Below are 19,856 nucleotides of genomic sequence, written 5' to 3' on the forward strand. Positions count from 1 at the left end.
AGTTTAATATTGAAAATTTCATATTTTTCACATTTTTTTTCTTTTGATTTTTTATTTTCATCACTTTCAGTGACGAGTTACGGTATGTTATTGCAGTCACCATCTCTACCTCCTCCCCGACCGTCTCTCTTACTGCGTAGCAATTTTTGCACCTGTGTGTGTGTTTGTGCATACGCACACGAGTGTGTTTGTATCAATATTTGTTTTAGTTAATAAAGGAATTCAGATTAGCTGTTATTACTTTCTTAGTTACATTTAATTGTTTTTCAACTAGTTGAAGCTGTTAAAAATCAAATGTACTCTAAACACATTTTTGTTTAATCTCTCTCTCTCTCTCTCTTGGAAAAAAAAATAATAGACGTATCTAACACTATAACAGCGAAGAAGAACGAAAGAGAGAGAGAGAGAGAGAGAGAGAGAGAGAGAGAGAGAGAGAGAGAGAGAGAGAGAGAGATTTAAAGAACATGTTAATGCTATGTTTATAGAGAAACAGAAAAAGAGAGAAGTCTTATTTAAAAGAGCTTCTTAATGCTATCATGGTTTTCTTTGCTTCACTTTTTTCTTTCTTTCTGTTCATCACGCTGGCCCTTCTCACAAATGATTATTGCCAACAATCTCTTTGTCCTTTATCCCTATCAACAAAAGGCGTTCTATCTCTTCCAGGGTATTGCTAAGATGTCTTGTAATAATGGTGATCCCCTTCCATGGTTATTTGCTTTAATGGCTGCCTTCAGCTTGATGATCCTCGAGATCATAGGCCTATTCCGGCCATATTGTTTAGCCATACAGTATCACTCACATGCACACTGCTCTCATGTTTTTCTATAATTTCTTGTTTCAATTCTAATGAAAGAATTGCCTTCTTCCTGTACTGAAACTTAGTTTCTTAGGCACCATGATTATAGGTAAAATCAAAAAGGAAATGTGAGAAAAGGAAGAAAATAAGCACTGTTAATAACAGACCAAACAGAGGACAACCACACGATACACACAAGAATAGAGAACTGAGCACTCGACGCTCAATGGCGTAATGTTTACTTCGTGTGTCGAAATAAAATTCGGGTGTAGAGTCACAAATTTGCTCGAATTTTACTTCGGATGTTGGAATATTCAGATGTAGATACGTTCGTGTGTAGAGGTTCCACTGTGTATATATATATATATATATATATATATATATATATATATATATATATATATATATATATATATATATATATATATATATATATATATATATACTACTCCATTACAGGAATGTTCTCTTTAAAGAGACTTTTTGTGTCTCGTAGTTTCTAACCAATGCTTTGGGGCAAAAATCTCCTCTTCTCCGTTAAGCGAAACGAGGAGACTTTCCAAAGTCTTTGTCATTTTGAAACTGGGGGTCTGAATAGTTGATTGATTTCCTGAAGGTTTCTGGCACGGAAACAAGATTACTTAGTGGGAGAAGAGTTGTCAGGTAGACCAGACTCTTTGGGCAATCATGATTGAGTCTGGGGGGAGCATTGTTCGCAAGACTTGTGGCGTGATCGAGAAGATCGTGATTGTTGTTCCTAAGAAGTCTTGGAAGGGAGACCTTTCTTATCTTGTGGAGAGTGTGACTGAGGTGCTCTTGTCTTCTCTCATGCTGATGGAGACTTCTTTTCTTTGGAAAAAGAAGAGAGAGAAGCTTAGCGTCTCCTTTGGGCAATCATGATTGAGTCTGGGGGGAGCATTGTTTGCAAGACTTGTGGCGTGATCGAGAAGATCGTGATTGTTGTTCCTAAGAAGTCTTGGAAGGGAGACCTTTCCTATCTTGTGGAGAGTGTGACTGAGGTGCTCTTGTCTTCTCTCATGCTGATGGAGACTTCTTTTCTTTGGAAAAAAGAAGAGAGAGAAGCTTAGCGTCTCCTTGATTGTGGAAATCAAGACTGAGACAATTGTACTCGTAGAGAGCCTAACCGAGTCTCTTAGTCTTTGATCTAAAGGCAATCGGTCGCATGGATTGGCGTGTGGAACTTGCCCTCATGATGTCTGTGCTTGTGGTGTGCATGCCTTGGCCATGATTGCTTCTCGAGAAGATCTACGAAGGGAAGCTTTTCATTCTTCTTCCACTGCAGAGATTCAGGGGAAACGGCAGAATCAGAGGGCCGTCATACGCTTCCGTCCTCTTGGCAGGTTTCGTTACCGGTTGGGCGGCCACTAAAACATTTCAGGAGCATCCCGAGGCAGAAGAAAACCGGAGTCCTGAGTAGTATTCCATTTCCTTGGTTTCTTTCAATCCTGATCCTTCAGAACGTTTGCTTAAGTTTCCTTCCCGAGGGTTGGGGCTCAGAAGAGTTACTCCCCCACAAAAACATGCAAGGGACTTGTTTGCTGTCTCGCGAGACCTTGACCGACCAGTCGTCCTGCGGTTTAATGACCTTGTTGTCATCATCTTTGCAGTGCTAGGCAATGATTATGCGAATGATCATGGCGGCACTTTCAAATTGGAAGACGAAGACTCGGCAGAGGAAGAAGCAAGCAAAGGCACCTGGGGTCGTTTTACATCCTTCTCCTCCTCCTCAGAAGACAAGGGTTTTGTTACTGGAGACTGCAGCTTTGCAGGGAAAGCAGCAGCAGAGGACTTCTGGGATCTATCAGATGCAAGTTCCTCCTGAAATTTCTCCACCAACGGGCCATTAGCAATACCAAGCGGAGGCCAAAACCTAGAAAGATCCCAGATCTCGCCAGGGTCATCAATAGTAATCAGAGCTTGGGGGAGATCTCTGTGAGAAAGGGAGGGGTGTATTAGGCCCAGTAGATGAAAATCATACAGCCATTTTCTCCGAACCACTCCAGGAAATTTGAGGGTAGTCTCCTCAAGTTCCCCCGGAGAACAAAGCCTTGGAAAATTCCGCACTACCCTGCAGCCAACCGTGTTTACCTTGTTCAAAGCTTAACAGCCATTTTTACCTTCTCTGAAGTCCTACTACTATTAAAGATTGAAGGTTCCAAAAAACAGATAGGTAGTGCTTCTTATTATTATATTACTAGCCAAGCTACAACCCTAGTTGGAAAAGCAAGATGCCATAAGTAACTTGTTCGAACAAAATAAAGGGCCCAATGCTTCATATTCTAAAGCTCTTAGTTATTTATTTTCAATATTGGAATCATAGCTTTTATTTTATTGATCCTGTTATCGATAAAAGGTTAGGGTAGAAATGTGTGTTTGATATATTCAGTCTGATCATTAAAAATATAAGCCAAGTCCACGTTTGAACAGATGCAATAGAGCGAAGCTACAACTCACCCCTTTGTTGTTTGCACAATTGATAATTAACACCAAAATACTAGCCCATGGGGATAATGTGCTAAGCAAAACATAGTCTGCTTGCCAGAACATAGAAGTGTGATAATGTTTAATCGCGAGCGAAGCAAGCAGAAGGCAGAGTAAAAACCAATATATCATTAACTCAATATAGTAAGGATATACTTGTAATACAACGAACACAGCTACGAATGATGCCAAAGAAAATGGAATGGAAATCCCCATTTTCTATGCATCCGGAAGTCCTGACAATCAAGACCTCCAGTGTTTTGACAGTGTTTCATAACGTTACTCAGTTTTGATTGCAGTAACTGTATTTTATTACTAGGATGACTGAAAGAAACAAAGATTAACAAAGGTTATGACCTGAGAACAACTAGGTTTGGTTAGGTGGGTTTGTTAGGTTCTGCACCCCTTTACAAATCTCAGAAGTGGTAAATAACCAGGTTTTGTCCTGTATTCGCACACCCAAAATCCCAGGATTCCATCTGTGTCCTTTGGGAAGGGGGATGGGGGTCCATATGGATAGCAAGGCTTATTTGCAGTGGAAATAAAGGTCAAATTTGTTGAAAGCACACCATTTACTGTAGTTTACTTGTTTTGGGTTTAAATCCAACCCTCCACTGAAGTCGAGTGAACTACTTCTCGGGCGGGTCCATATTAATCATCTAACGAAACATTTTCATAATAACTTATACAATTCTTTGATTGTAGCATCTTCCAAATCATATGATCTTGTGAAAAGTAATGTCTTTAGTTTCTTCTTAAATTCAATTGCTCCCTTTAGGTCCTTCATTTCAGTTGGCAGTTTATTATAGTGTCTAGGCGCACAGTAGCTAAAAGCCCTTTCACCAAATTTACTATTTGTTCTTGGTTCAGATAGCCTATGTTTGTCACTCATGTGTCTTGTGTTAACATTTGTTCCTAGTTCTAGTTTATTCAGGCATTCTTTTAGATATTTTGGTTCAGTATCTTAAACGTTAGTAAGAGTAGCTTGTATTCAATTCTCGCTTTTACCGGTAGCCAGTGTAACTTAATTAGTGCAGGGGTAATTCTTTCCCTATTGTGTAGTCCTTTTATTAATCTGGCGGCTCTGTTTTGTACTCTCTGAATTTTCTTCAGCTGATAATTTGGTAAGCCATAGAACAGTGAGTTGCAGTAATCAATTCTTGAAAATATGTGGTGACAGATGAGTATGGCCATAGATTTTTCATCTAAGTATTTACTAATAAATGCTATGTTTCTAATATGATAGTTACAATTTCTTACCATGTTATTTATATGTTCGTTCATTGTCAGTCTATCATCCATGATTACTCCAAGATTCCTGACAGATTTCTTTAGGTCAATGATCGATTGACCTATTTCAATTCTTTGGAAGCATTCGATTCTTTTTATATCTTTTTCATTTCCAAAAATAATACATTCACTTTTGTCTTCATTGAGCTTGAGCTTTTTTGTTAACATCCAAGCCTTAATGGCATTCATTATTTCATGTATCTTTCTTTTAGCTTCATCAACTGATTCTATTGGGAAATAGAATTGTGTATCATCAGCGTATATTTTAAACTTAACTCTGTGAGTTTCAAGTATATTTGCCAGTTCAATCGGGTAAATTTCAAACAGGAGGACCTAGTACACTGCCTTGAGGCACCCCTTTGGTTAGCCTTCTTGTCTCAGATTCAACATTTGATATTACTACTTTAACTTTGCGCTTTTCAAGATAACTCACAGTTACAGTTGATTATTTGTTTAGAAATGTTGTCCCGTGTTTTTCAATAAACTTACCGGCTAATTAGCATACAAATACTATCTAAAAATATTAGCCGACAATACATCAAGCCCAGCCCGACATTATCTTAATTTCAATGTACTAAGGGGGAGTATGTACGATAGCAGCCCCCTGTATGTAAGATCTCGGTCAACTAAGAATACAGTAGTGCAAGAGTCATGGGGTGGGAGGGGTAGTTAGCCAGCCCCTTAGGTTAGTAGGTAAGGACACAGCTTGTAGGTTAGATGTGGGGAAATTTACGTTAGATGGTGTCCATTTACTATGCATGCAGGAGGAACTGGACACTGATATACAAAGGCTCCGTACTATGCTTAAGTTTCACATATTCAAAATTTCTTCCTGAACAAAATGATATGGGAAGCTACGGTTAAGCTCAACTACTATCTCACTAGAGTGACTTGTCCTACCTCAGCTGAAGTTTCTATTTGCAAGTAGTCCGCATATTCTTCAGCAGTTTGTTTCAAAACTCCACTTATCTTCGAATCATCATGATCTAGTGACATGACTGATGTGAGACAGAGATTGAGTTTTACGTGCTTTGCAACTACTGCTACGGACGTGACGGACCATTTGTTTACGTTCACATTCAAGAGAACAACTTTGTTTTGGAAAATGGGAGGTTTCTTTTAAAAATAGTATTGATTCGCTACTTGAAACCCTCTGACTTGACACATGATGTAAAAATGTTCTCATTGTTCACTCTTTTTTTCTTTTTAGAGAGCTCCCACTAGCCCTGAAACAAGCAACACGATCAAGGTATTAAAAATGTAACAATTTATTCTTTATTTGTTATCTGTTATTTTTATCTTTGGAAAAAATCGTGATAATAGCGCTTGAGAGGATTACTGAAATGTTATCAGTTGGTTAATAATTCGTTGAATTTAGTTTTAATTACCTGATTGGATAACATTGTATCAGATATTAGTGTAGAGATGAAGTTAGTCTTGTTAAATTACTTCACTGGGCTATTTTCTCCGTTGGCTCTTGAGCTTGTAGCATCCTGCTTTTCCATATAGGTTTGTTGTTTATCTAATAATAATAATGCTAATAATAATAATAATAACAATAATAATAATAACTAATAATAATAACAATAATCAAAATAATAACAATAATACAAATAATAATAATAAAAACAACAACAACAACAATAATAATAATAATAATAATAATAATAATAATAATAATTGCGGAATACACTACTATACACGATTCCCTCAATAATAAGCAGACGATTCTCTGAATAGGCTACAGTGTCGATTGCCATGTAAACGTATATAAGGAGATTATACATTTATATAACATGTGACCATTGACTTGAAAGACTGTAACTTATAGTCTTTACCATCAATGGGTATATGTTACCATATTAATTCATGTTACCATCTTTGTCATAGATAGATTGTTAGAATATGGTTAAAACAGTTAATCTAACCGAGAATTAAGTACCTACTGGAACGTAATATATCGATATCAAATAATTCAGTTTTATTCATGAAAGCCAATCAGGATTATAATTGTTTTTTTTTTCTTTTTTTAAATGTAGTAGCCGCTTTAAGGACTTTCACTAAAACGTAACCTACGCAGTATAGAAGAAGAAGTAACTTGTTTTGACATAGGTTCATAATTCCACAGCTTGAAATTGAAGTTATAAAAGGTAAACTCAAGTATTATCTCTTGATATTTCCGCCTAATATCGTAAATTGTTCAATACACCAAGCATGGACAAGCTCATATTAGCCTACTTTAATTTTAAAACTATATTCTAAATAATATAAATAAAAATTGATCGACAATTAAGCCCACATTTACTCTTTTTTAAGAAAGATTAATAAACAGTACTTATATTTACTTTTATATATTATCGAAAGTGGAATTATATGAATTGTCAAGTTCCTGATCCTAGGGCCTGAGAGTTGAGAGTTGAGACTTCTGTAGGACGAATCCTGTTAATTGGACTTCTTCAGCCTATGTAACAAGTAAGACTAGTTTTTCTTCTTCTTTTCTTTAACATATGAGTAATGGCTATAGTCATCTGACCTTATTTCCAATAACATAAACTGGTTTAGCAATAGGAGACACAAATAGAATATTGTTAATATTACTTTGACTACTTTACCATTTGCAATTGGGTGTATTTCTAGCATATGGTTCACCATCTACGTCTATTGACGCAAAGGGCATCGGTTAGATTTCGCCAGTCGTCTCTATCTTGAGTTTTTAAATCAATATTTCTCCATTCATCATCTCCCACTTCATGTTTCATAGTGTTAAGCCTTGTAGGTCTGGGTCTTTCAATTCTCCTAGAGCCATGTAGAGCCCATTGGAAAAATTGGTGAACCAATCTCTTTGGGAGAGTGCAAAGATCATGCCCAAACCATCTCCATCTACCTCTCATCTACATATGGCACTCAAGTAATCTTTCTTATTGTTTAATTTCTAGTCCTGTCCTGTCATTTAACTTTCAGTATTCTACTGAGGGCTTTGTTTTCAAATGTACATTTGTTGGATATTGTTTCATTGTCATACTACAACTCTTGTCCATACAGTAACACCAATCTCACCAAACTGATATGTAGCCTAATTTTTTTTTAATGTAATTTCAGGCAATTTGATTTCCAAATTTTACTCAACCTAGCCATTGTCTGATTTGATTTTTTTCAGCTCAATAAATTTAAATTCTAAAGATCCTGTATTAGTTCCTAAATATTTAAATGATTCCACCTATAACGTCGCCATCTTTGTGAACTAAGGGTGGGGGTTAGGGGGAGCTCATAGATGTATCTGCTAAGTCATTACCTGGCCCTCCTTGGCCCTAGCATGGGTGGGGAGGGGGTTTGGGCACTGATCATATGTATATATGGTCAGTCTCTAGGGCATTGTCCTGTATGATAAGGCAGTGTCACTGTCACTTACCTCTACCATTCATGAGCGGCTTTATACCTTTAAACCTCATTAATCCTTTCTCCTTCCAAAGATATTTTCTCTTCTATTGCATATTCTGTTCTCATTGTCTCTGTCTTTCTTCTATTTATCTTGAGCCCAACCTCATGTGATATTTCATGCATTCTGGTAAGCAAGGTTTGCAAGTCCAGTGGTGTTCTAATAAGGACAGTGTCATCAGTATACTCTAGGTCAATTAATTTCCTGTTACCAATCCAGTCCAATCCTTCTCCACCATCCCCAACTGTTCTATGCAGTACAAAATACACAAGGATAAACAATACAGGTGACAACACATTTCCTGGGAGTACTCCACTGTTTACTGAAAATTCATTTGATAGGACCCCACTAACATTAACTTTGCACTTTCTATGCTCATGGAGAGACTTCGTCAAATTTACATGTTTAAGAAGTACTTCATAATTACACAGGACATATGATTACTTGGAGAAACTAAACCTAAACAATACTCCCCAAACCATCTATTGATAATATACTGTAATATAGAGTTGAGCAGAACTAAATTAGAAGTTTATATAGAAGCAACAAGGAGATTCATCTTGAAAATAATTAGTTAGCAGCTTGTGATGGTAAAATTGTCCGTTGAACAGCTGGCTGAATGGTCTACAGTGGGGAGGGTCAATACAGTACCAACATAGATCTTACGCTATAGACAGTTGGAAGCCTATGTAGTCTAAAAGGAAAATAAACACAAGAACACCACCTAACCTAACTTAGGAGCCATATTCTTATCTATTTACCTAGGAGCCATATCCTTACCTACAAGGGCACTATAGCCCCCTGCAATCACCCTCCTTCAAGTCTCAACCAGCTTCACTCCTGGCAGGGTCTAAATCACATATCTTGAAATTTTTAAACTAGTTTTATATTGTATTTCAAACCAAGATAAAAAACACCTTTCCCATAAATAAGATAGATTTGACAGGTACAGTAATTTGTATTTTTCCTAGCTATACAAATCTGAAACCTTCAAGGTACACTTCCCACATCAACCACTCCTCGCAGTCTCAGTCCAAAGGTCAAAACTAACCAGTTTAACTAACTGTCAGATGGGCGAGGCTGCGCTGCACCACCTGTTGGTAGTTTTAATGGCTATTCTATGTTGAGTGTAAGTCATACTCTCATTTAGAAATGTGATGTTTTTTTCTAAAAGTACAACACTTTTTGAAATTTATTTAAATATATAATGGTGGCCCTTGAAATACACAATCACCATTTGTACTTTAATTAGTACAATACTGTCCCATTGTACAATATAAGGCTGTACCATACAAGGTAGCATATTTAACACAATTTAAGCATATTAAACATGTACCAATCTAGTAGTGTAGTATGTAATAGAATGACATAATATTTATAATTAAGTATTTGAAGTGTATGCTTATTGTTTCAGAAATGGTGAAAACTATTGTGGCTGAAGATAGTCTTCAGGACAAGCTTACCAGTCTAGCCAAGAATGGTGCCTTTCAAATTGGATTGTTGATTGGTCAGGTAGGCAGATTTTTTGTGTAAAAAAATGCAAATGGCAATAATTCTATGTGCTAAATAATGATTGATTTCCTGCATTTCAACTAACCTTTATTTCAAAGAAAATTCTTTGTAACATATGTTAAATATTTTAACGTCACTTTAGATTTAAATCATTCATCATTGTTGACATTGTCTTTAATTATCTCATTTTGTTTTGTCTTTTGCACCATCTCATTAATGCTCTTTGGTTATTTGGATCTTCTCACAACCACAATTAGGAATTTTTTAACAGATTTCTTATCACCAGTCCTAATCATCATTTCAAAAATCTGAGTGCCATGTCTAGTATTTCCTTCTCTATGACATATTTCACTCCAGCCATGAATCTCTGTTTTAGTTTTCTTTGAGACCTTTGTTATCTTCCTTTTCATCAAAAATTTCCTCACTTTTACATAGAGAAGAATTGGATAGAAATGAGGAATTTTAACGATATAGCACAGTGCAGGGGCCTTTGAGGCCATTCAGCACCCAAGTGGAATTTTGGGGAAAATCCAGCATTTACACTGTAAAGTAAAAGCAATACCCATATGTGCACTACATGAGGTGCACTGTCAACACTAGCCCCATACTGGACATATTAGAGAGAGATACATCATCTTACAAATGAATTGTAAGTTTTGCTGTCTTTCCTTTTACTTTGACGGTTGCTTTCAAGTCTGTGTTTTTAATCCTTTATGTCAAGTTTACTTCATAAAATAATGTTCTTCTGCCTTATCTTTAATAATATATATAATTATACATTCTGGGCATTGAAATTTCATTTTAATAAGCAATCTGAGGATCTCCTGTGATAGCATCAGATCAATTGAGACTTTCTGTTGCATTCATACCATACAAATGGCCACATCCATAGCTGCACATTCTGCTTTATTTCCAATCAGGTGACTGATCTTGGATTTGCTTACACTGATTTTCAGAAATTACATCTCCATTCTACACCAAATCTGCATTTCATTGTAAGGATAAGTTAGGGTACCAGTACTGATCCTGCATGAACACCAACTTTCATATTCTTCTGACACTACCATGTTTGTGCTTGTGTTTACTGTATGAATTGCAGTTTGACAATGTACCGTAACTTGCTATCTACCACGCCCAGCCTTAATAATGGGCTTGTTATTGTTGGTACTATGATATTGCTTTTCAAAACTTACAAGAACAATCTACAATTGATTTCCATTTTGCATGATGATTTTATAGGGGCATCATTTTAAAAATATTCTCTGAGCTGATTTATTTTTTGGGGACACTGTTCCCTTATTATATCACACACGTCTTCAACAATCTTGCTTAAACTTTCTTCATTATATCACATCTCTTTTTCTTTTACTATATTACTGTTAAAGGTGTTTTCTCCTTCTGGTTCAATCATCATAATAAGTTTATACATACTGTACTGTACTCTGATTAACTTTTCAGTGACTGGTTTTCACGTTCACTTCAATTAATCATGTATTCACAATTTTCTCCATACAAAAGGGATTTTGACGAAGGAAAAATCTATTTCTGGGGAGAGACTTGTGGCGCCCGGTGAAAAGAGTCCTTCTTATATATCTTTTCTGATAAAACCTTCCAATTATACCAGAGAAAGATAAAAGCATGGAATGCTGAGGTTACAACCCTCGCGCGAGCACCTTTTGGGTGTCGTGTATAAAGCAAAGGCGGGTGAAATCCACTATTCACAGGTTGTCTTCCATTTAGTTAATTCCTTCGTCAAAGGGATGGGCCGATACAAAGGCCCTAGCCAACCCCCAGCGCTACGCCACGACGCGAGCGCCATCTGAACAACATCCTTCTGTATTGGCCATGATGGCTTGGAAAGGAAAGGGTGGGATCGTGTAAAATAAAGGGGAAGGGTTTCACCGGGTGCCACAGGTCTCTCCCCAGAAATAGATTTTTCCTTCGTCAAAATCCCTTTTCTGGGTCGACCTGTGGCGGCCGGTGAAAATGTACCAGAGAATGCCTTCCAAGCCCAACAATAACTAGTAATTTAATAAGGGGAGAGAAACAACACCATGTAAAGAAAATCATATATAATTAAGGTAAGTAGGCATAAAACATAAACTAGCCACAGGGCATAGTGAGAGTAAGGTTAAACAAACATGATAACAGGGAAGCCTCCGAGTATCAGAGGAAAACATGCAACAAAACTGACATGGCTAAGAATATCCCAACCTTATAACTACGGTAAACAATAATAGTTACAATCATATTAACCTAAAATGTAATAAACTTAGGGCTAACGAACCACCAAGGAAGCGGCGTTGTGGTGCGAGTGGCAGGTAGGAGGGAGAAGAGAAGAGATGGATGAAAGGAAGAACAAAAGATCACTGGGGAGAGATAAGGCTCCCAGCTGCAACCGTTGGGTATTTAGGAGCCTGTAAGTTCTTTAGATAGTGGCGTTTGAAGACCATAGGAGATTTCCAACCCGTGTACTTTTTAAGGTCATCAAAGTCCATATTCTGGAAATAATTGATGGAGGTAGCTACCGACCGGATATCATGAGCATGGAGAAATGATCCCGGATTGGCTTGTTTAATGAAGTATAGGATCTGTTGCCTAATGCCACGTATGGAAATGGTACCTCCTTGTTCTCTGATAAACAAGGGGCCAGATGATCGGGTAGCAGTCCTGGCTAAAAAGGCCCTGAGAGTGGTAACCAGACATAGAGAAGTATCTTGGAGAAGAGGAATAATCTTCCAAGGGGACCACCTATTTTGGGGGTCCTCGTTCTTAGCTAGGAACGCCCTGTCTGGTGAAAGAAGTACCTCACCTGAAGGGAGGAAATCCATGTTCTCTGAGTTTCGTGAGAGAGCTGCTAGTTCCGAGATTCTGGAACCCGAGGCCAAAGCTGTTAGAAATAAAGTCTTCCTAAGAAGAGTGATATAGGAGCAGGATTCGTTGTCCGTGTCGGAGGCCAGTTTGAGGACATCATTTAGAGACCAATAGACCTTTTGTGGACGAACCGAAGGTCGAAGCCTAGCACATGCTTTTGGAATAGATGAGAAATAAGACTCCGCCAGGTTAATGTTAAACCCAACCAGGAAGACTTTCCTCAGAGCTGACTTAATGGTGGTTATAGTGCTAGCTGCTAGGCCTTTGTCAAATATGGACCTAAAAAAGGAGATGGCTAAATTAGGAGTCATAACCGAATGGTCTGAAGTCCTTAAGAAATCTGCTAGTTTCTTAACTGTCGAATCATATTGGCGAATCGTAGAGTCCCTTTTGTCTGATTCTATAAAGAGGACATTATCTGGGTCGATGTTTGCGTCCCTACGCGCCGCAAACTTCATGAAATCCACAAAGTTAGGGTTTTGGCTATCCTTGAGGAATCTGACACAGTCCGAGTTTGGACCACCTGGGTCAGTTTGGGGAATGGGATCCGGAAGGGACAGAGTTTCAACTTGAGGAGGAGAGGAAACCAACTGCTCTTTGGCCAGTGAGGTGCCACTAAAGCTACTGCCCCGTTGAAGGAGCAGAGTTTTTGCAAGACTTTCAGTAGAAGATTCACTGAAGGGAATAAGTAGATCTTCTGCCAATGGTTCCAATCCAGGGTTAATGCGTCCATGGCATAAGCCTGAGGGTCCAAGTTCGGTGTCACATAACATGGGAGTTTGTGATTGAGTCGGGTCGCGAATAGATCTACCTGGAGACTTGGAACCCGCCTGAGTATCCACCGGAAGGAGTGCATGTCCAGGGACCACTCCGATTCCAGTGGGCTCGTCCTGGATAATGAGTCTGCTATCACATTCTGGACTCCTGCTAGGTGAGTTGCTGACAGGAACCAGTCTTTGTCGGCTGCCAAGGTGAAGATAGTGACCAGGATCTGATTCAGGTTGGGTGATTTGGACCCCACCCCTGTTGAGGCAGTGGACTACGGCCGTGCTGTCTGAGACTACTCTGATGTGGGTCGACCTCGGAGGGGAGATTCTCTTCAGGGTCAAGAACACCGCCATGTCTTCGAGAACATTGATATGGAACTGTCTCATGGCGGGTGACCAAGAGCCCTGAAACATCTGATGTTGGGAGTAACCCCCCCATCCACTCAGAGACGTGTCGGTATGAATTGTCACTTGTGGAGAGGGGAACTGTAGAGGAACCGACTTGGAGAGGTTCCTCCGTTCGGACCATGGTTGTAGTCTCATTTTCAAGACAGAGGGGATCTTCGAGGTCTTGTCTCTTAAAGGTATTGTCGCTCTCTTTCTCCAAACTCTATTGATGTCTTTGAGTTTGGCTTTTAATAGGAGATCGGTCAGTGAGGCAAATTGGAGAAGGCCGAGGATTCGTTCTAAAGCTCTTCTGGACACCTGTTTGTGTTTGAGAAAGTTCCTGACCTTGGAAGCTATCTCCCTTACCTTCTTGGGAGGAAGGGAGAGCTTGTGCTTTGAGAGGTCCCAACGGATGCCTAACCATTCGAAGTGGCTTGATGGTTGTAGGCGGGACTTCCGGAGGTTGACTTGGAAGCCCAGTTTGGCGAGAAAATGGAGTACCTTCGACGTAGCTCTGTTGCATTCCTGGTGCGACTGGGCCCAAATGAGCCAATCATCCAGATAGGCGACGATCTGTATCCCTTGGTGTCTGAGTTGCTCGAGCACCGTCTCCCCCAGTTTCGTGAATACCCTGGGGGCAATGCTGAGACCGAAGGGCATGACTTTGAATGCAAAGGCTCTCTTGCCGAGACGGAAGCCTAGGTAAGGAGAGAAGTTTCGAGCTACTGGGACATGATAATAGGCGTCGGTAAGATCGATAGAGGTGGTGATGGCCCTACGGGGAAGTAAGGTCCGTACCTGAGAGATAGTCAGCATACGGAACTTGTCGCAAAGGATGTAAGAGTTGAGCTTCGACAAGTCCAGAACTACCCTCAACGCCGACGAGTCTTTCTTCGGGACTGTAAACAGGCGGCCTTGGAATTTCAGGGATCGAACCCGTTTGATTGCTTTCTTCTTGAAAAACTCCGCGGTGTACTCTTCCAGGATGGGAGTGGGTCTCTGGAAGAAGGTCACTGGTGGAGGAGGGGATCCCTGTGACCATTTCCAACCCAAGCCCCTGGATATTATGCTGTGAGACCATGGACTGAAGGTCCAATGGTCCCGGAAGTGATAAAGTCTCCCTCCTACCGGCATCACATCATTGGGAGGGAGTGAACTTAGGGCCCCTCCCTCCACGGGAACCCCTTGCTCTAGGCCCGCCTCGTTGGCGGAACTGTCCTCTACCTCTGAAACTTCCTCTTTGGTATCCACGAAAGGAACTGGAGGATTCGTAGGCAGGGTTGTATGCAGGTGAGGGCATCGAAGAGGGGTTGGGCTGTGTACCAGGGGGAGCAGCGAGGTAGAATACCTGCTGAGGAGACGCCTGTTGTCGAGAAGTCGAGGCCGCGGAAGACTGTGGGGACGAGGTACCCCGGGCCGTCTTTTAAGGACTAAACCTCTGCTTCTTCTTGAAGAACGTGTGTCTCTGGGGTTCGAACCTCTTTTTGGCTGAGAGACCCCACCTTACCTGCAAATTCTGGTTTGCCCTCGCTGCGTCCTGAAGAACCTTATCCACCTCGGTCTGAGGGAAGAGGGTCTTACCCCAGCAGGAGGACGCTATCAGCCTGTTCGGCTCATGCCTGATGGTGGCCTCCGACAGAACGAACTTCCTGCAACTAACCCGAGCTGACCAGAAGTCATGGAGGTCTATTTGGTAGGATAGCAGCTGGTTCTTTGTGGCGACTCTGAACAGCGTTTCCTCTGGGTAAAGAGATGCTAGGGACTCCATGGAGGTGATGGATTGGAGGGACCTAGCTAGTCTAGTACGGGTCTCAAACTCAGTTTTGAGAACTCTCTATTAATCTGGGAAGCTTCTCAGAGAAAAGAGTAGAGGCACAGTCCAGGTTTAGTTTCCCAACGTGAAAGTAGAAGCCGCAGCATCCCAGGCTGCCGAGGTACCCGGAATAAGCAAAGAGGTGGGGTCCGTCTCCTTGAGAACCGGCATGGAAGAGCCTTCCTTGATGGCCTGTATAGTCAGCTCTGTGACTTTGTCTATGAGTGGCAAAGCGATGGAGGCCGCTGTCGTAAAAATAGTGTAGGCACCTTTGTGTGGGGTGAGCTTGGAGTTAATACACCCCCACTCTGATAGTGTTCTGGCCCAGATAGCCTGGGCCTGCTCTTTTGGAAATATGACCGTTTCCTTCGGTACCTTGTCCATACGGACCAATGCATGTTCCTTTAAACGTACAAAACCATTGAACGGGAATGCTAGGCCCGGGGGATAGAACTCCAGGTCCTCTAGAGGGCGGGTGCCTATGCCCTCCAGAGTTAGGGAACCATCTACGAATGGAGCATGCAAGGCAAACCGCCAAGGATTGTTTTTATCGAAAGGTGGCAGCTTCGATGCGTCTGGAGCAGAAGGGGGAGGAAACTGAGTTCCGGCGCGGATCAGAGTAGCCATCATATCTTTAATCTCTGTTATCGCCCCAGAGTGATGTTGAACTTGATCTCTGACCAATTCTTTGACCAGTTCGATGGGGATGAGATCACCCCAGGGTACCTGAAAGCCATCCGTTGGTTTTTTCTTGGATTTGGTAGACTTAGACTTCTTAGGAGTAGTGGTTTTACGAGGAGCAATATGAATATCAGGAGCTGTCGAGGGTCCGGGGACCGGTGACGTTGATACTGGCAAAGCTGAAGTCTTATAAGTTCGAAGTGGCTTCACCTTGGGTCGTACGGAGGCAGAGGGATCCCGAGGAGAAGCCTTAGAGTTATCAAAACCTAGAAAGGAAGAGGTAGGAGAGGGAGTAGGAGAGAAAAGGGTTTCCACCAACTCGGCACCACTTACCTGCTCGTCCCTGGGTTCTACGTCTATATCCAGACCCGCCACGTCCAGCGGTACGAGGGGTTCGTCCTCCACGGAAATGGTAGCCATGACTTCTTCAATTAAGGGGGCAGCAAGGTCAGGGGAGACTGCAGCAGTAGTCGAGCCTGGGAAGAGGCGGGAGGCCATGTCCCCATCGAGGAGATAGGGTGCGCTAGACGGGGCATTCCTGCCGAAGCCCGACACCCACGGACGAAGAGTAGCCCTTGCTGAACGAAGAGAGACATCATCGGCCTGTAAGATTTGCAGTGATTAGTGATGGAGGAGGGGGTTTGCTCTCCAAAATATACTGTGTATATCATATTCATGTCTATATTAGTGTCTGCCAACGAGAAATAAGGAACAAAGGGAAAATCCACTTACATCATCGTTCAGTAGAATTGACGACAGCTCGTAACAGAGCGAGCACAAATCCGGGAACCAGACCATGTATTGGGCCTGTCCTGGTTCCTGGATAAAGGGAATGGAGCAGTGTGCATGAGACCGGCAGAGGTCATGCCCCACGGGGTCGTTGAACGAGGCAGGGCATCCTTCAGCAGTACAACGGGCCTTCTGTAAAAGAAAGGAGACATGAGTCTGGTGTTTCTTGAAACTCTGATAAGGGGATAAAAACCTTATTATTCTAGAGTTCCGGCACTTACTGAATTCCCTAAGCACCAATATTGCATTGACCTAACAACCGAATATTACTTTTAAGATGATACCGCCCCATACCATTGTTGGCACTTTAATATTCAATTGTTTGTATATTTGTAATGTACCTAATGTCTGTTAATGACACAAGGATAAATAACTTAAAGCAATCTGCCGACCTCCAAGGGTCGGGGAAGCAGTGACATGCCCTTAAAATAAATATAAACACCAGCCTTAGCTAAAGGCAAGGCAAATATAAGTGTGAAGTGTATGGGCGACCTCCGGTGAAGCCGGAGCCTTAGCTAAAGGCCAGGCAAATATAAGTGTGAAGTGTATGGGCGACCTCCGGTGAAGCCGGAGCGTATTGAGATGTCCTGAATAAAGCAGCCTTAGCTAAAGGCAAGACAAATATAAGTGTGAAGTGTATGGGCGACCTCCGGTGACGCCGGAGGATAATGAGATGCCCTGAATAATTCAATTGTGGCTAATAATTCAATTGTGAAAGATAAAAAGCTAAGCCGCAGCTAAAGGCTAAAGCTTAGATCATAGCAAAGCGTATTTACGATCTCCGGTGAGGCCGGAGGGAGAAGAAAGGTCCTGAATAATTATTGTGAATAAAAACACAATTGTAATAACAATGGCTATTGTGGATATGGCCGTGGCCTGAGACTGGAGTAAGGGCCACCGGAGGGTCGTATCTAAACAATATGAAGCCCGTCCCATGTAGTAAACAATTTATAAATATAACAATAGAACGAAAGTCATTGAGAATCCCTCATGGCGGAGTAGAACTCAAGGCGGAGTGGAAAACGTTCATAACTACTCCCGAGCCGTAACGGGGAGAGGACGAAACACGGACCTAAAATAACGCTAACAATTAAAAAGTCACCAAAAATAAATAACTCGTAAGTTATCATCCACCCAGAGGGGGAGAGGTGAGGGAGGGAGAACCCGTTGAACGCACAAAACGGAAAACGGGAAATCCGCTCACCCACCGGAGCTAAGAAAGAAAACGAGAGAAAGGGGTAACTCGAGACTGCGAACAGAAAACGGGGACCCCAAGCTCTCGCTCTCTTGGACACAATATCAGGACTAAAAATCACACAACACTATTATAAACGTATAAAATAAAAATGTACATCAATACTGTATAAAACTACGATCGAAGAATAGCATCTGCTAAAACTTAAAATAAATAGCACAGTCGAGTGACGAACGCCTCGGAGGGGCGGGTACTAAACAATAACAAAGCTAGATCGCTATCTCGTTCGTAGGCTGGACTTGCTAGCAAAAAGTACCATGAGCATAAAAACACAAAAATAATAACGGTTATAAAGGCATAAGGCCAGGGACTTAACCAAGAACCTAAGTGACAGAGTACTAAACGGACAGACAAAGATGAATTCCCAAACAAGTGAACAAACAATGGCCGCCGTGAAGGGCCAGAAGGGAATAATAAAACAGACTATACTGGATATAAAACAAAAGCCCGGTACTATAAAAAGCTGTCAAAACAAACTATGGTACTTAAATTGGAATGTGTGAAGATGGAGCTTCGGACATGACAAAATAAATCCACGATTGATAAAAAAGGTCGAGAGCACCACAAAAAAAATTCAACACTTAAGAGTCCAAAAAGAAGGATGTTGTTCAGATGGCGCTCGCGTCGTGGCGTGGGTGGTGTGGCACTGGGGGTTGGCTAGGGCCTTTGTATCGGCCCATCCCTTTGACGAAGGAATTAACTAAATGGAAGACAACCTGTGAATAGTGGATTTCACGCGCCTTTGCTTTATACACAACACCCAAAAGGTGCTCACGCGAGGGTTGTAACCTCAGCATTCCATGCTTTTATCTTTCTCTGGTATAATTGGAAGGTTTTATCAGAAAAGATATATAAGAAGGACTCTTTTCACCGGCCGCCACAGGTCGACCCAGAAATTACAGTATTAGAATCAGACTATTGACTCCATTATGCCATTTATTTCAATAAAACATACCTGACTCACATTGCTAATATCTACAAAGAGTGAGCTTCTCAACCTTAAAACCATGCTTGATGGTACACAAGACCTACCCAAACCCATCATCTTTAAATTCTTATTTCTGCAATACAGTACTCTAGTTCAGTTTCTAAATTTTCCTATTTTGTATATCTTAATCCACATGTTTAGTATCTGCACTCATCCACTTTGATTTTCTAAATATTTACCATATTACCATTCTACAAGTTATACATTGAAATACTTGTACATGAATAGGGTTAGAAAGGATATGTGAACTATCCTAATCATTAGTAATTTGAAACAAATATCCATCTAGTAAAAATTTAAGTATGACTCCAGCAGACAATTCACCATGCATTGAATTTTAGCATGATTTAAAAAATAAAACATTTGGACAACAGTATGTCGATGAGAGAACTGAAAAGCAAAAGTTATGGTAGTCCATGTGATAGTATTGCCAGGCACATCCTTATGATTTCAATACTACTCTAGAGGGAAATAAATATTGTAAGGAAATAAATGGGAAATTATTTAGTTTAAGGGTAAATGGGGACAGTTAGCCAGCTTCTAGAGATAAGCAATAAGGTGTGGGGTAACCTTTTATTAGTACGGTACTGTACTCTTAAGGAACCAGTTTATAACATTTTGATATGGTTTTATTTTATATCGAAATAATGGATTTTTTTTTTATGATCAATAATGAAGATTGGATGATTATGGCTTTATGCTTTTCAAGTTATTATTTTTTTTAAACTTTTGTATTGAGGGTACAGTATGTTTTAACTATTTTTGT

General features: G+C 40.7%; 2 protein-coding genes across 2 annotated transcripts in view; one reads left to right on the top strand and one right to left on the bottom strand.

The window, feature by feature from the left end:
• The window catches only part of Blos4 (biogenesis of lysosome-related organelles complex 1 subunit 4), a 126,994-nt gene extending 121,187 nt beyond the window's left edge, over positions 1-5,807 (bottom strand). Inside the window, exon 1 of the mRNA XM_068362197.1 lies at positions 5,489-5,807. Coding sequence (XP_068218298.1) covers positions 5,489-5,584 — 96 coding nt within the window. The 5' untranslated portion in view covers positions 5,585-5,807. The remainder of the gene's footprint in view (positions 1-5,488) is intronic.
• A 1,148-nt stretch (positions 5,808-6,955) lies between these two features.
• The window catches only part of LOC137630604 (protein odr-4 homolog), a 38,311-nt gene continuing 25,410 nt past the window's right edge, over positions 6,956-19,856 (top strand). Inside the window, exons 1-2 of the mRNA XM_068362196.1 lie at positions 6,956-7,060; positions 9,439-9,536. Of these exons, the coding sequence (XP_068218297.1) occupies positions 9,441-9,536 (96 nt within the window). The 5' untranslated portion in view covers positions 6,956-7,060; positions 9,439-9,440. The remainder of the gene's footprint in view (positions 7,061-9,438; positions 9,537-19,856) is intronic.

Source organism: Palaemon carinicauda, chromosome 38, assembly GCF_036898095.1.
Source record: "Palaemon carinicauda isolate YSFRI2023 chromosome 38, ASM3689809v2, whole genome shotgun sequence".
Taxonomy (NCBI): domain Eukaryota; kingdom Metazoa; phylum Arthropoda; class Malacostraca; order Decapoda; family Palaemonidae; genus Palaemon; species Palaemon carinicauda.